The 16,976-nt window shown below is 38.1% G+C and overlaps 1 protein-coding gene across 1 annotated transcript in view; it reads right to left on the bottom strand.

Annotated features, from left to right (window-relative positions):
- Positions 1 to 16,257, bottom strand: part of TDRD9 (tudor domain containing 9) — a 58,788-nt gene extending 42,531 nt beyond the window's left edge. The window contains 6 exon segments of the mRNA XM_055818345.1: positions 2,984 to 3,064; positions 5,402 to 5,524; positions 7,949 to 8,173; positions 8,586 to 8,671; positions 15,725 to 15,831; positions 16,244 to 16,257. Of these exon segments, the coding sequence (XP_055674320.1) occupies positions 2,984 to 3,064; positions 5,402 to 5,524; positions 7,949 to 8,173; positions 8,586 to 8,671; positions 15,725 to 15,831; positions 16,244 to 16,257 (636 nt within the window).
- Between the last annotated feature and the right edge of the window lie 719 nt (positions 16,258 to 16,976).

Raw genomic sequence — 16,976 nt, 5'->3', positions numbered from 1 at the left:
GAAGTGCATCTATACCAACGACAGAAGCATGGGCAACAAACAGGAGGAGCTGGAAGCCTTCATGTAGTAGGAATATTATGACAGTCACCATCACAGAAACACGGTGGGGTGATTCACGTGACTGGAGTACTGCAATGGATGGTTACAAACTCTTCCAAAGGGATAGGCAAGGAAGGAGAGGCAGTGGGGTAGCCCTGTATGTTAGGGTTTGTTTTGACTACCTAGAGCCTAATGATGGTGATGACAGCGTTCAGTGTTGATGGGTAAGAATCAGGGGGAGGGCCAACAAGGCAGATATCCTGGTGGGAGCCTGTTATAGACCACACAACAAGGTGGTCTGTAACACCTGGGAGAAGTCTCATGATCACTAGTCCTTGCTCTCATGGGGGACATCAACTCAACGGATGTCTGCTGGAAATACAATACAGCAGAGAGGAAACAGTCCAGGAGGTTCCTGAAGTGTGTGGAAGGTAACTTTGTGATACAGCTGGTGAAGGAGCCAACCAGAGGAGCTGCCACACTGGACCTGCTATTTACAAACAGGGAACGACATGTGGGTGATGTGGTGGTCAGAGGTTGATTTGGGCACAGTGATCACAAGAATTTTCAATTCCCAGAGAAGTAAGGAGGGGGGTCAGCAGAGCTGCCACCTTGGACTTCTGGAGGACAGAGTTTAGCCTGTTTTAGGAGCCTGGTCAACAGGGTCCCCTGAGGGACAGTTCTGAAGGGCCAAGGGATCCAGGAATGCTGAACATTCTTCAAGAAGGAAGTCTTAAATGCACAGGAGCAGGCTGTCCATGTGCTAAAAGACAAGCTGGTGGGGAAGACGACCAGCTTTGGCTGGAAACTGGGGGAAAAAAAGGAGAGTTTATGATCTTTGGAAGAAGGGGTAGGCAACTCAGGAAGACTATAAGGGCATCAGAAGGTTATGCAGGGCAAAGATTAGAGAGGCAAGAGCTCAGCAAGAACTCAGGCTGCCACTGCAGTTAAAGAGAACAAAAAATGTTTTTACATATATGTTAGAAACCAAAGGAGGGCCAAGGATAATATGCATACTTTCCTGGATGCAGGGGGGAACACTGCCACAAAAGACGAGGAAAAGGCTGAGGTACGTAACATTTTCTTTGCCAGTCTTTACCAGTAAGACCAGATACCCTCAGGGTACTCTCAACCCTGTCTTCCAGCTCAGGGGGGGCGAGCTCTGATGTAAAGCAATAATCTGCACTTGCCATCTGGCAGAAAACTCAGCATAGTTGGTAGGTGAACCGTAACAAGTAGATCTTGTCCTCTGTGTCATAATCACTCTTACCACCATGTTAGTTGATGCAATGTTGAATTACCTGCTACTTCTGAGGTCTGCAATGTCCACCTTAGAAGACAAACACCTCATACATATTTCATATCACCCTGAATTATAAATACTTCTTATTTCCTCTTAAACAGACCTCCTTGCATCCTGCTGTTTCATGAATTCAGGGGGTAGGGTAGCAGAATCTTGCATTTTCTAGATCAATCTGCTATGTGATCAAAGCACCCTTCTTCTACAGTTTTTCAAAAGGGGCTAAAAAGGGAAGAAATAGGAGACACTGGGCTTACTGTATAGATTCAAACTGAATTACTCGTTTCACTTCACTGAAACCCAGCAACTGAGTTCCTCCCTCCCCAATATTAAAAATAAATATTTCAAAGGGGGACAGAGCCCTTCACAAATGTAAGACTATTTTTGATTTATACAACATGAAATTGTCATCTGAAGAAACAACTACAGAGAAGGATATAAAGGAGATAAAGTTTTCCATTGATGATTTTGTGAGATTTAATCAGAAGAGGGAGGCGGGCAGGGAGAATATCTTTCAGTAACCTATTAAAAAAAAAAAAAAAGCTTTCTAAGAAGAGATGATATGACCTGTAGGGATTCCTGCCATTCATACCAACTAGAAAATCAGCATCAAGGGCAAACTTTTCACAAACTAAGTATGATCAAATTATTTGGCATTCTTGATAGGCAGAGCCAAGTGCTAAGAAAGCTGGATAGCTTCACCCTACTGTCTCTGAATTTCTGGACAAGTGAGTTTTTTTATTGGCAAGAAAAGGGGTAAAAAGTAAAAGATGTGAAGTGCACAGATATGCCCCGTGCCAAATGGAAGGGTACTTTCAGTGAGAGTGTGCTTGGAAGATGTAAACACCAAGTTATCAGAGTTCAAATCAGTGTGGTGGATTGTACAGAATACATATTTCCTTCCAATAGCAACAAAACCAGCCAATATAGACTGAAGTTATGCCTTCTTTGAACAGAACAGTTCACATTAACTGAAGCACTTAAGGGACACATACAGTATCACAAGATTTCTGCAGTCACAAATAGCTACACAGAAATACACCAAGTTAGCCTAACTATCACTTGTATCTAGTTTCTTACAATTCATGAGTTCATTACTTTGAGACCACAAAGACTAAATAGGTCATGCTGAATCTCTGCAAACTGCTTTAGTACAAAGCACAGCCTCCTAACATGTAGACAAAAATCTTAGCCACATTTTACTGCCAGTTCTGCCTAGAAATTACAATACAGGATTCCTGGTTTTTTGCTATTTTTCCAAATATGTTGCCTCATTTGAAAAACAGCTCAGTATTTCCAAGAGTTAATGCTAGCATATTTAAGCAAGGATAAGCACTGCCCTCAATACCAAATACATAATTCTAGTCAAACATCCATCTTGCATTTTTTAGCCTTAAGCAGACTTTAGAAACTAATGCATTTTAACATGAGGAAAAAAAGTGTCTCAGAACACATTATAGCAGACAGGGGAAAAAAAAATGCCCTTTAGCTTGATTGCTTATGAAGAGTGGCAAACTAAATAATATTTTTGTAAAAAATAATGACACATATATGGCAAGTTCTTTAAAACACACCCTTTGTAGATCAAAAACATGCAAAATATTTTTCTTGCAAGAGAAGTAGCAGAACATACTTTGAACCTACCTTTACAGGCTGTGAATTTGTACATAACAGTTCACAGACCACCAAAAGCAAGAAATCCATTTCTTTTGTACGCTCATGCACCTGGAAGATATTATACACAATTTAATTTTCATTTATTCATGCTCTTCTTTTTGACCATCTCTTCCTTTGCTACTTCGTTTCTTGTTTTATCTTTTAACTTGGAACAACAATAGAGGAAAACACACCTTTTAAGACTAGGCATATTATCACATTTTTAAATCCCAACACAGCTGTTCAGATGGCTGCAGCACCCTTTGAAAAAATCATAAGCCAATATTAAGTCAAGAAAACCATAGAATGACTACAGAACCAATCATCAGCTCTAGCCACTAGCTCTACTAGAGCTGACAATAACCGCTGAAATGATACTGAAGCTGGGTAAGTCAATTGTACGGGTAAGATTACAAATTATGCAGGCAGGGACTATACTGGCTTGTCTAAAAGCTAAGCAAATTGACCTAATGTGCCTTGTTCCCAGTGGCTTCTATCCACAATCAAAACACAGAACTACTTTCTAAAACATTACCTTCCACCCAATTCTTTATACAACCTAGTGCGCCTTGTTCCCAGTGGCTTCTATCCACAATCAAAACACAGAACTACTTTCTAAAACATTACCTTCCACCCAATTCTTTATACATCCTAGCACCTGACTTTTCTGACTGCTCCTTGCAGTTCAATAAATACTTCTCCTCAGCATTATCAATGATGACCATATCCCTTTCTTGAATTACAGTTTAAATATATTTAAGTGCAGCAGCTTTTTCTGGAACTCAGCCTCCAAAGGTCAACATTCATCCCCTGTAAGTTAATTAGTATATTCTAACATAATATAAACATACACTTATATTCAATACTGCCCCATTATGGAAGTGATTTAGCTAAGGCGGTTTTCAGGCTGGTCTTGTGAGAAGTCATGACTTTCTGACCTAGGTTTGTTCAGTTATGTTCCTAAATGCCTGCAGTACTCTAAGAGGGCTGGGACCTGCAATTAAGAATGCAGTGGAGAACATGTGGTTGTCGACATGGTTACTATTGAATGTCCAAGATCACTTTCTGCAAGGTAGATGTGGGGAAAAAAGTGGCATATGGGGAACAGGAGGGGGGGCTACAATTTTGTCTGGGGAAGCAAAACACACACACAGTCTTAAAAGCAAGGAGCTGCTGAAAGAAGTGACACAAGCTGATAATGCAAGTTCAAATCAGTGCCCAAGCAAACAAGGTTTGAAAAATCTCTGCATAAATCTGTTCTCCTGCATAAGGGGCCAGAAAACTTCACTCAATTTTTGTATCTAATTAATAGTTTTTAAAGGAACAATTTAACACTTCACTATGTATGCATCTTCTATTGCTAAATTTTTGCATCTTACATCTGATGTGTATTTCCTTATCTTTGGCTTGAAAATGTTAAGGTCTGCAAGACTGCTATTATATTAGAGTGATCTCAAATCTTTCCCATGAAGAAAACTAGAATAATTCTTTAGGATTTGGGGGTTTTCGCTTTCTTTGTGTGTTTGATTGAAGTCCTAAAGTTTCTTCACACAGAAGTTTAACTATTTGCTCAATCCTTCCCAGGTTTTCAATGTGCCACTTTATGTACAGTCATGACAGCCTTCATTATTACTGTAATAGCTTAATGGTATACCAAGTACTGTCTCCCTGCTCCTCAAATATCCAAGAATCAAAGCCAATCTCAGCTACAATATTAAAGCAGAATAAAAATGAAACCCAGCACAAAACCACAACCCACAAAAAATTTTAAGTCCTCTTCTGTGTGACTACATTCCAAGATTTAAGTCCTACACTGTACATGTGATTCACATTCATGGTTTTATGTTTAACAGCTAAATACTGCTTATCACAGAAAATAAGCATAAAAACATGTAAAAATGTGCAAGTAAAAAAAAATGTGCAAGTAAAAAGCGTATTAGCTTCAGCTTTTTAGTGAAGTGACAGCAATAATAATGAATCCACATGAGTGGACTGTAAATCCAGCCAGAAGACAGAGAACTTTCAGAGGGCTATTTTATTTTTCAGGACATCCCTAAAGAGCAGACTCCAAGGGCAGCCCAATAGCCAAGTGAGTTAAAACTAGCTGCCACCGCCTAATAGGCCTAGCTGGACATGGTCTTTGAATGTACACAGTGGATTTCAGAACGCATTTCAAGGCACTCATATCAAAAGCTAGGCACTCCCAAAAATCCTCCCCACACCTTCAGTTCTAAACTTTGCTTCTCAAAGGATCGCTGAGGCAAGCCTATTTCAACAAGTATTAACTGAAACAACTTATACAAAACATCCTTACACATAGATGTCTACATTTTTCTTTCTCTAGCACAGTAAGACAAAAAGAAGGTTTTCTTAACATGAAATTTAAACTTCTTTCCACAAACTTACATCATCAATGAAAATGTGTGTGAATTCAGTTAAGCTTTTGGCAGAAACTATTTTGTCAGTAAGAACTCCAGGTGTCATGTACAGCAACTTTGTATCCTTTGTGGATTTATTCCCTAAAACTATCTAAAGACAGTGAGAAAAATAACACAGACCAGGAACAGATATTTAATGTATTTACAGCAACACACATCTGAAAACTCTGAAATAAAATATAGTGTAAACCAATTAAACTTAATCACCCAAACTTGTAAAAACCTCTGTACAAACATGTTCTTAAATCCCAGAACAAGTTAACTGCAAACATTTTCTTTGGGAGAAATTAAAAAAAAAAAACCCAAACACCCCTGAAGTTTATAAATGATCAAAATTCCTTGCTAGGGGCTCCAACCTGAGAAGAACCCTTCAAAGGCTTTTTAAGATACATACATGGTTCTTTCCACTAATATACAGAGCAAGAAAAAGATTTTGCCTGGTTATAGTTTGCTTACTGGGCAGGAGAAAGGTAGTATAAGATATCACCAAGACCAGGCAACTTATTCCTGAGAGGAAGGTTCTACAACCCTGTGTTAAATAGTAGATTTTTGATTTCTAAAATACTTTGGTAACTTTAGCTATCTCCAGTGCTGCCTACCCAGGCAGGCAGGCAGAGCCGTGACATCTTTTCATTTTCAGCTTTTACAACAGCCTAGAGCAGACAAGTCTACCCTCAACTGTTATACTTTCATTTCTGCTCAGCTCACACAAGTGCTTGTAAAACAAGCACATCCCATCCCCATTTTATGTCTTTAAGACTCATTAGCCTAATGAATCAATTTAGCAATTTTATGACTAATTAATTCAAGGTATCAAATCATACAAAAGACTGTGTAGAAACTACTTTGGGGAAAAACGCAACATATGTAACCCTCAGTAATAACTTCCAGCTATCACTTTGCAGAATTGATACTGGCTTTATTAAAAATTAAGATAATATCAGATCATAATTTTCATGGAATTATCTGGAGTGTTCACCTCTCAGAACCAAAATCTAGTGATCAAGTATTAAGAGTGCTTTTACTTTGTCTTCCAGTCACCTGTGGAAAGGAAGTTAAAACTTCAGACTTGTGGCAGAAAAATAAATAAATAAAGGAAAAATATTTTTTCCTACTACAGTATTTGCTGTAGATGTATCAAAAGAAACCACTAAGATTTGATACTTAGACAAAGAAAAGCATACAGGAGGGATAACAATAAAGATGCGTATCTGCATAGCCCTGTAATATGGTATTGCTATTACTAGTAACAGGCCATAAGCTTTGTACTGAGCTTGCGAGGCCTCAGGACTATGACATGTCAGGCCTGCTCTCTTTGAACTTTTCTTGATTGGCCTTCACCTTTGCTTTACTTGGTCTAATGGTGACAGCAACATAGTGTAGTGATATGGAGGCCCAGTACAGCGGCACAGACCCCGAGATGTAAAAACACAGGATGTGCTTCACGGGAGAAAGAATATGTAGGGTAACAGATGAAGCAGAAACTTGGCACCATAGACCCCATGCTATAACTCCCTAATGGTCAGTATAATTAAAACCCCCTCACACCTGGAACTCGATAAAATTGGTTTTAGGGGTAACAAAAAGACATCTAACATACATAAATGGCACCATATGTAGTACATTTGGAAGTAACCTGGAGCTGTACACCAATGAAGAAAGTCGCAAAAACGTGTTCGCAGACATATGTACGTATCACCCTAACTGCAAGAAAGGAAGAAACAACAAGAAAAAGAATTAAGAAGAGAGGAAGAAGAAACTAACATATATTCCTCCCAGCAAAGTATTCCAGAAACAGTTCTCTATGAGCATCCTCCCACTTCTGACACCAGTGTGAACCCACCAGGGCCTTACGACCCAGAGAAACTAGTCCAGAGACGGCTACTGTTGAACTACCAGTGAAACAACAACCACAGTAATTTATTGTGGTTACTGACAAAGAGCCGATTAAAGCACCAGTATCTGTGTTCAAAAAATGGAAGTGGCATCAAGTTTATAAACAGGATAGAACTGAGTTTGAATCAGAGCTGGAGAAAACAAAAGGAGGAAGCAGACTTAAGAGGAAAAATTAATTCAAGTTTTTCACATGTTAAGAAGAAACAACAGGACGTTCACAACACAATCCAGCCATAAACGTATGAAAGTTTTGACATAGCTGACAGGCAAATATAAATGAAGTCAAACAAATCAATGAAGAAGTTTAAAGGAAAAATGACAGAATATTAGTTCTCCTGCAACAATTTCAGTCATTAATAATATCAATGTGTCCAATTATCAGAATGCAGACAATTCAATACTTCTGTTGGAATCTCACTAGCATTTATGGTTGTTCAATTTTAAAAGCTTCAACATTTAGTTATGGATGTTTAACAGGAGACAGCTAGAAACCTGCAATTCCACCTTAAAAGCAGATTCTCTAACATTGCTTCAGTATGCTAGATATGTTTAAAAGCTATCAAGAAAGAAGATATAGTACTTCATGTGTTTTTAAATACAATTTGAAATTCTCTTATACCTGCTATCCTACAAGTCCACCTAGTGTCCATGATTGTTTCCTGCTAATCCACCTGGCAATGCTGCTGGCACCAATTTTCCAAGGCTGGGTAACAGCAATCTTGCAGTAGATAGATTGCTGAATGCAATACTCCAAAATACACTGTGGAACCTCTGTGCTCTTACCACTGCCAGGTGCTCCTTGTACAATCACAACTGAATTGCTTTCTATCAGAGACACTATCTGAAACAATTTTCAAGAAAACTCGAAAGTCTACAAAACAACTCAAACCAGATTTCAAACAAATTTGAAGTATCAACAGCATCCAGGCCACATCAAATCTCTGTAAAACAACCTACCATATCTCTTAAGCATCTGTAGGTAACTGGACTCCTAAAACACATTAGAAGATCACAGAAAAGGACATGTGGACACACTTGCTTATGTATTTTACACAAATACCTATAAACAGAAAGTTTAACAGCAATGTTTCATCCTCTAAGAATTTTTATACAACGGTTTTGCACAACAAACAAAGGTGTTGTGCAATGCCTGAAACAGGAACAGAAGTCTCCTTCTGGGAAAAAAACCAAACACGAAACACAACAAGATTTTGAGCTTTATTCCATTCTGAGAGGAAGTACAAAAAAATTATCTGTTCCCTGTGTTTGGCTACAGGTATACCCACACAGTTAGTTATTGGTAAATTCCAATCACTTGATTCACACTGTGACAATGAAGTATCTAGACATAAAAATAACCAAAAGTAAGTTATTTCAATAGAGGAAGGGAAAGACTACCAGAAGATTATGATCACAGTATTTGGAAACCTAATTTCTATGGAACTTGAATCACATACTTATGAGAATTGATACAATCAATACTTTTAATTATTAGTAGACTGAAGAGATTTTCTGTGTTTATGCAACCGCTGTTTTAGCAGCAGCAGCTCTGAAAAACATTGCTTCTGTGTTTAAGCCACCAGTGTCAAGGATGTATACAATTCTACAGTTCTATATGTTTTTCTCTTAATTAAAAAAGCAACAGTATTTTTGCAGTTTGCAGTACAACTGCCAAATCTATCCCTGCTCCCAAGCACTTTTTTGACAATACTGGACAAGTATGTGTTCTTTTTCTTAAAGCCTGTTCAATCCACAGTACAAAATAACCCATAATTAGACAGGAAGACCGCTATATTCCTACCACCAGGCAATTAAAACAGGTCTGGTCAGTATCATGACCACCTTCCAATGGGATACTACATTCTGCAGTCTCTGAGCAGGAGTTAAGTCACCATTATCACTGGGTAATACAGGGGGAAAAATAAATATCTTACAGCACTACCATGAGTTTCTGCTTAGCAGACTGCTGACAGTTTGACCATGAAAAACAAAAGAGGAACTGAGCAGGTGTAGAAGGGGAAAGCCAGGACAAGCCTTTGGTAAGCAATTTTACAAGTTACAATTAAACAATTTGGCTAAAAACCCCACTGTACTGAAATCAAAAGTGGAAATATTTTCTATTTCAAATGGATTTCATCAGGTACTATGGTGAAATTTATTTACTTGCATAAACGTAATAAACACTTAGACTTTGCTTTTATGTCATGTTATTTCTCTAAAAAAATAGAGTAGTGGAAAAGAAATCTAGTATCCTTTTTACAAAGGCAGTATTTACTGTAAAATAAAAGCTTTAGCCTAAATACCTGACTGCACAGTTATAGCTTCTTTTCTTTGGAAAGGTTACCGACAAATCTCACACAGCAGTGAAGCAGAAGCAGGCAGATCAGCTCCTGTCTCTGTACCATACCTGAATGTGCTCCAACCCCCCAACTGTCTTCAAGTGTCAAGGAATACAATATAAGTTATTCCTGCATTAAAACAACTCCCCAGAAGTTTGCTAGCTCATTAAGACAGTTTCATAAAGTACTGAAAACCAGTGTTCTCCTGAAGTCACACTCTCCAACAAGAAAGGTTCTTTACCTAAATTCTGTGTAATTCAACAGTTACAGGTGAGAACTTAATAGCAAAACAAGAATGCTTAATAGCAGCATCCCTTGAAAATAGTAACTGTCCTCTTTAAAATACTTTTGGTCAGGTTTCTAAACACATTCCCCAGAAAAATTCATATATAGTGTTCTATCACAGCAACACTGTACAAAGGCTGACTGGCTTCCCTCCAGCACAAACTTGTCACTATTGAGACATCAGTAGCTCTGCATGATTTGACCAATGCTGGAAGAAATGTCAAGCTGCTAGGGAAAAGATCCTGGTGTCAGCATATTCCTGCTAAAGCAACACACTCTTCCTACCTCTATCAGGTTTTCCATGTAAAAACTCCAATTTTGAAAAAAAATGCATTACAAGTATACAACAGAAGACAGCAGCAATTCTCTAACTACTTATAAACAGTGGGGGAACAAAAAAATTTAAATGGTAGGATTCACATTATAAGCTTCACTAACTCAGTAAAAATCTAGTGTATTAGTAAGAAATCATTAATCTAAAATGCAATGAAGAATTTTATTTAAAAAATACAAAAGAACAAACCAGAAACAAATAAACCAGCCACCAGTATTCATGCACCTGCTGAATAATCAGATCAATTTAAAAAGTATTTTCACTGATTAAATGCAAGGGTTTTTTTATATTACTTTTCATATGACAGTTCTATGACAACAATATCTTATCTTCTTCCAAGCACAGCAGTTTGGAAAAAAAATACACCAGAAGTAAAGAGTCACCTAAAGTTAGCCACTATCATTATGAGTCTGAGAACTGGCAGCCATATAACCATTTAGTAGATGCTGCAAGTACTAAAAACTGTGCTAAAATGGAAAGAAACATTACTGAGTTTGCCTGGGGAACTAATACCATGACAACTGTGAGACTTCTATCTAGAGCAGACAGTACAGTCTTGGGCCTCCGAGGAAACTGGCAACTTCAGATGAGCACTGATGTGACCGGAGCAACCATGAAAAGGAACACTAACAAACCAAGGATACAAACTTTTTCTGAAATCAGATATAATCATTAGTGAAAAAACAGAACTGGGATTGGGAATTTGGCTAACCATCTTGGAAGACATTAAACTTTTGCCTTTGGCTGTGGTTTGTGGGTTTTTTGTTTGTTTTAAATGAAAGGTGGTGTTCTGAACAACGAAGACTCACTGCAGAATAGAAATACTTGAATATCCACCCCCATGAAAGTTCCAAGGTTATTCTAAGCATTTAAATAAACATTCAGCTGTGGTCTCCATACCACAGACTTATCAGCAAGAAAGGCACAAAGTTTCACTTTTTCTGTTGCTTATACTTTCTGGGAAACATTATTAAGGCTGAGACACACTCAACCAGTATACACGTTTGTATGACATCGCACTCAAATATGCACCCTGGATTCTGACATACAGAAAGAATGCATGACATACACCTCCAACCTCAAAATAGTAAACTCTGGAAGCATGCAACTGCCCACCACACTGTTTTATGACATGCAAAATATTTCTGTGTATAAGAAGCATTAATGTGAATCCAGAATAATGATACTAATTTCTCTATTCAGTCACTGGGAAAAGAAACTGAACACTTAGTTATGGGAAAGATGAATTTGCTTGCTCACTTCCTTTTTCAAATCATTAAAGTTCCGTAGAGATCTGTTGACTGCCATGACTAAAACAGTCTACTGCCCACAGAAAGAGCAATTAATTCACATCTCAGTTGTTGTGGCCCATATAGCAAATGTATTCCTTCTGGTACCCATTTCCTGAATTGAATTTGAGAGCATCCTTTAACATAAGATTAGATTTTTGCATTCATCAATTCTGAGAGAAGAGATTGTACAGCTGGATCTTGGTATCTACCACTAAGCAAACTGAAATGAGATGCTTAAAAAAAGTACTGGTTAAGTGAGTCAAACGAGATGCTCACTATGTCACTAGCATTCTTCTGCTGAGCTACAAAGCTCAATGTGATCACAATCAGCAAGCAAGCTCATGGGAAAGGAAAGCTACAGGAAACAACCAGGCTCCTACACTCAGCCACAAGGCATAAGGCCTTCACAGTAAGTCACACTGCTTCAGTCTGAACACAAAAGTACAGGAAATTGCTGCTGATTGAGCCCTGAAGAGAGGGGCTCTTAATCCAGAGCCTGGGCAAAGGGATTACCTTCTTGACTGGGGAAAACAGACTAACAGTTACCGGCGTCTTGGAAGTGCTGACTGCTGACAGATGCCCCTAGGTAACATCAAAATTCCTAAAGAAACTATTAGAAGTATTTGCTCATGAGATTTGCTCTCCACTGCAGTCCTCTTCAACTTGCATGTATTTTGGATACAGAAGATTCTGGGACAAAGATTGGTGTTACGATTCATTTTTCTGGCATACATCTGTTCTGAATTCAAAACATTTAAGGAACTCTCGAACTTAAGGTTTTTTATATCCCAGAAACCTGATCAGAAACAATGTTTAAACTGCTTCTTCTCTGTAAGCAATTAGTTAATCTAGAAGATCCCCAGAAGAGATTCATTTAGTGGTATGAAAATAACTTATATAGGCACCCTTAATTATTTAAGGATTTTAGAAGCTTTCTTAAGAGTAACACTCTTAGTGCCCACAGTTTAGAACACCCAGATTGGGAACAAAAGAAAAAAATAAAAAAAACTGTTTTCCATAGGATGCTTAAGGTAGACAAGTGTCCTATACATACAGTTCTGGAAGGTTTCCCTCTGCACAACATCCTGTGACCTCACTGAATCAAAGGTGTGTCTAAGTGACCCTGAAACAGCCAGCAGCAATTGTGAAACTAGCCCGATGGGCCTGGGAAGAAGAACAACTAATGATCTATTTATTTTGGCTAAGAGTTGTGATGAAGTATTTTCTTCTGCTCTTCTTTAATCACTTCAACTTCCTTTCCACAGCATTACCATTTCTAGCATGTTCTGTAGAAGTCAGAACTCTAAACGCAGTTAGTTCCCTGATGACCTGTTTTCCTGACAGAGAAACAGATTATGCATTTATATTCGTCCTCTTGGTATAAAAAAATTATACTCTTTCAAAGGAATTGGAAAGCATAAAACTTAAACTTAACAGAATTTCATGAAACACCAAGGCACAAGCAAACACCACAACAATTTCACTAACTGCAAGATTTAAAATTGGCTGTCAATTTATGCAGAAGATACCACCTACAGTCAGAACAATGGTTCAGAAAGAAACAAAGCAGCAACAGCAGAGGTAGCAACTCGCAAACCTTCAGGGAAAATCAGCTTCTTACTTCCATGTTGTGCAGCTTATTTCTTGACTACTTTTTTACTCAACACAGCTAGAGCAGCAGGACCTGGCCTAGATAAATCCTTGATCACTTATGACAATTTTCACATTCTTAAGTAGAATCATAGAATTGTTTAGGTTGGAAAAGACCTTTAAGATCATTGAGTCCAACCATTAACCTAGCACTGCCAAGTGCACCACTAAACCGTGTTCCTAAGCAGCACATCTATGCATCTTTTCAGTACCTCCACGGTTGGTGACTCAACCACCTCCCTGGGCAGCCTGTTCCAGTGTTTCACAACCCTTTCAGGGAAGAGTTTTTTCCTAATAGCCAATCTAAACCTCCCCCGGCACAATTTGGGTCCTATAACTTGTTGCTTAGAAGAGACTGACACGCACCTCGCTACAACATCCTGTCAGGCAGCTGTAGAGAACAATAAGGTCACCCCTGAACCTCCTTTTCTCCAGGCTAAACAACCCCAGTTCCCTCAGCTGCTCCTCATAAGACTTGTGCTCTAGAACACACGCTTCCAAATCGTTGTAACTGATAGTTACAAATCAGTCTTGGAGCTCTTGAAATCTGCATGATGAACATACTACCATCTGAGTATTGCAGTTTCATAAATAACATACACATTTATAATCCATTAAATTAACATTACAAATCTCAGGCTCACTCACTGATCTTCTTTATTAATATTATCCTAACATAATACTCCTCGTTCTGTCTGTAAGAAAGTTTCTAGCAACAAGAACCAGGATTTTCTGAAGTTTTTGTGTTATTCTACATCTAGGTGAGATTTTGGCAGCTCAGTCTCAGGCTGCCATAGGAATCTTCCAGTCCTGTCACTATCTGGTCTGCTGAGAGTCCCCCACTACACTGCATACAGCTGGAAGCAGAGTGCTGACCAGAGAAGGCAGGCATCAACAGCACACAGCACAGCTCCTGCAGCAACTGAGACTTCAGACCATGACACAGACAAAGAGTAGGAAAAGGAGGGGAAAAAAGGACAGTGAAAAACATCTAATGGATTAACAATACGAGAGTAGGTATATACTAATATTTTAGTAATATTTTTTTGAGATTGTTTATTAACTAGATGCTGTTTAAGTAAGTTACAACTGAAAGGCAAGAATAAATATTAGAAGGTATAAAGTTCAAGGACAAACATTTTAGGGTAGACCAAGAAAAACAACAGGTATTTATAAAATAAAAGTACAATGACTATGCAGAAATATCTTCTAAAAAGCCTGAGTTATAATCCTGATTCTTTTACAGGAGAAACATAACAGGAGAAACATACCATCACTGCCATTCAAAATTAAGCAGGCCACCAGTGCTGAATTAAGTTGGCTAACATCTTAAGCAGATTTCTGATTTAATAGCTGAAGGACATTAAATGACCTATTGTATTTCCTTAAATTAATCAACACCGCTATACTGTTAAAGAAACATTAAGGAATTTAGGCTTAGTCAACTTGTTGCTGTCCTTCCTTTGCTAGTAAAGCATACAAAAAGCTAGGGAACACCACAGCCCTGAACCACGGATCACCACATTCCTGAATTACAACAGTCAAAGCTTCTTCCCATCTCTTTATTCCTCCGTTTCCACCTCTCAACACCTCCTCCTCTCCCACAAGTTTTATGTAATGTGAAGTTAACAAGAGACAGTGTTTTGTGGTTAGGCAGATGGTCAGATGCACTGCACATGCCGGACAGGCAAACTGCTCCTACTGCCTCTCAGCTGATGATACACCAAACAAGTGGCTTCATCCCCTGAGTTCTACAGGTCATACAATTTGCAGAAGCACTGAATGACAGTAATTTCTAGAAAATTTCTCAATTTGTCAAAGTTTGGTATATCAGCAAAGGGATACAAAAACTGTTACAGGGAATGACACACAGAACAGACAGAACACATAAATGTCCTTTTCTTGGGAAATCAGCTACATTAACAAATCAGGAAATTAAGAGGCACAGTAGGATTTTGAAGCTGAGCTGGCCTGACAAGCGAGTCAGCCTCATACTGTTTTTACCAGAACTCCTAGGAAAGAAGTGCAATCAAATTTCTCTCCAAAGGCAGTACAAAGCAAGAATCAAGTATATGGAAACAACATGGATAGAAAACGGGAAAACAGAACAGAGACACATGAATCCAATGAGTGGTATTGTTTCCTTGCAGATGTATTTCAGTCACATATCTACATTTATCAATACAATAAGCCAGATGTATGCACATAATGCTATGCAACAACATTATATACATTCTCATTTCCAGAAATTCTGTTTGTTTTTTAATGCCATGCCTTATCCAAAACAAATAAATGCACATACAGCATTAAACAAACAAGAAATACACAGTAATGTTTCGTATTTTTGTTTGGGGAGGAGATGGGAAGAAAGACAACTGGGAAGAAAAGGAGAGTGTATCTGAGTTTATAATAGGAATTAAATACACACTTTGGGGTTGGTTTTTTTGTGTTCTGTTTTGGTTTGTTTTGGTTGTTTTTTTGGGTTTTTTTTTTACCTAGCTTACAGACAAGCTGATCACTTCCCATTACATCTAGCTCTTGTGCCTCTGCTTGGCTGTGTTCTTCGGCATTTTCAGTTCCAACACTCTCTGTGATAGGCAGCCTGAAGAGGAAAGAAAGGACAAAACAGTAAATGCTTCCCAATCTAAATCATGAATGTGTCTGGGAATAATAGTATTATGTTGCAAGTTCAGAATCTCCACGTTGTGGAGGAACTATTCAATGAACTAAATTCAGAAATAAACTTTGTCTCTGCAGTTAAATACTAGCCTGAGAAAAGTAACACATGTAATCTTTTTATTTAGATTCAACACAATTGAGCTTCTAAAGTATCATCCTTTAAGTTTTTTAACTCCTAGGAATTTCTCTCATAATTAAAGTCTACAGCTTCTTCTTAACAAGGACAAAATAGCTCTATTTCAATTCTTGACAAAATATAATTAAGAAAATACATGTAATTCTTGCACTATTTACTGAAGACAGGGGAAATAGACAGGAGTAAACAACCATCTCACTGTTTCAACTCCATCTTTGAGCCAAGACATGATGGTGGCCAGGGAAAAAAATAAATTAAGACAATCATGCAAGCAGTGAATTTTATGGAAATTTATTACACACAAAACAAAGTCTATCCAGTGAAACAGGATTTAAAAAAATGTCTGAACTGTGTGAAAAAAAACACTTAGATTTCACAAGAGAATAAATTAGCATATATATAATGGTTATTAAATCATAAATTAACTTAGATGTCAAAAAGTTTTGGACACAGCAAAAGCACCCTCTTTCTTGTACCTTCCCCCCCCCAAAAAAAAAACAACAAACGACCACAAAAACCAACCAGAACAAACACCAAAACACAACGTAGAAGTCAAAACTATGGTTTTGCACTTTTACTGAAACCAAGCCCAGTGCAAGCTTTTGCTACACAATAATTTGCTAACACACAGCAAATCTGTTTCTCTGTAGATACATATTTGAGACATTTTATAAAAGGATACTGCTGCAGAAGTGTCTATTTCTTGACCCAAATAAGCAACACTGATTCCAAAACCAAAATTTTCTTGTTTTCAGCTTATTTAACACTGCATTGTGTCACACAGCTCTCATCATAGATTAATTCACAGTTTCTTGATGCCACAGAGCGCCCACCTTCTCTGACAGGGCAAACTCTTGTGCCAGCTTGGCTCTGCTACAGACTACTCTCTGAGATCAATCATTATTTCCTCCTACAGGAAGCTTCAAGTATTT

This window comes from Falco peregrinus, chromosome 1 (genome assembly GCF_023634155.1).
Source record: "Falco peregrinus isolate bFalPer1 chromosome 1, bFalPer1.pri, whole genome shotgun sequence".
Taxonomy (NCBI): domain Eukaryota; kingdom Metazoa; phylum Chordata; class Aves; order Falconiformes; family Falconidae; genus Falco; species Falco peregrinus.
This window is presented reverse-complemented; position numbering and strand designations above follow the sequence as displayed.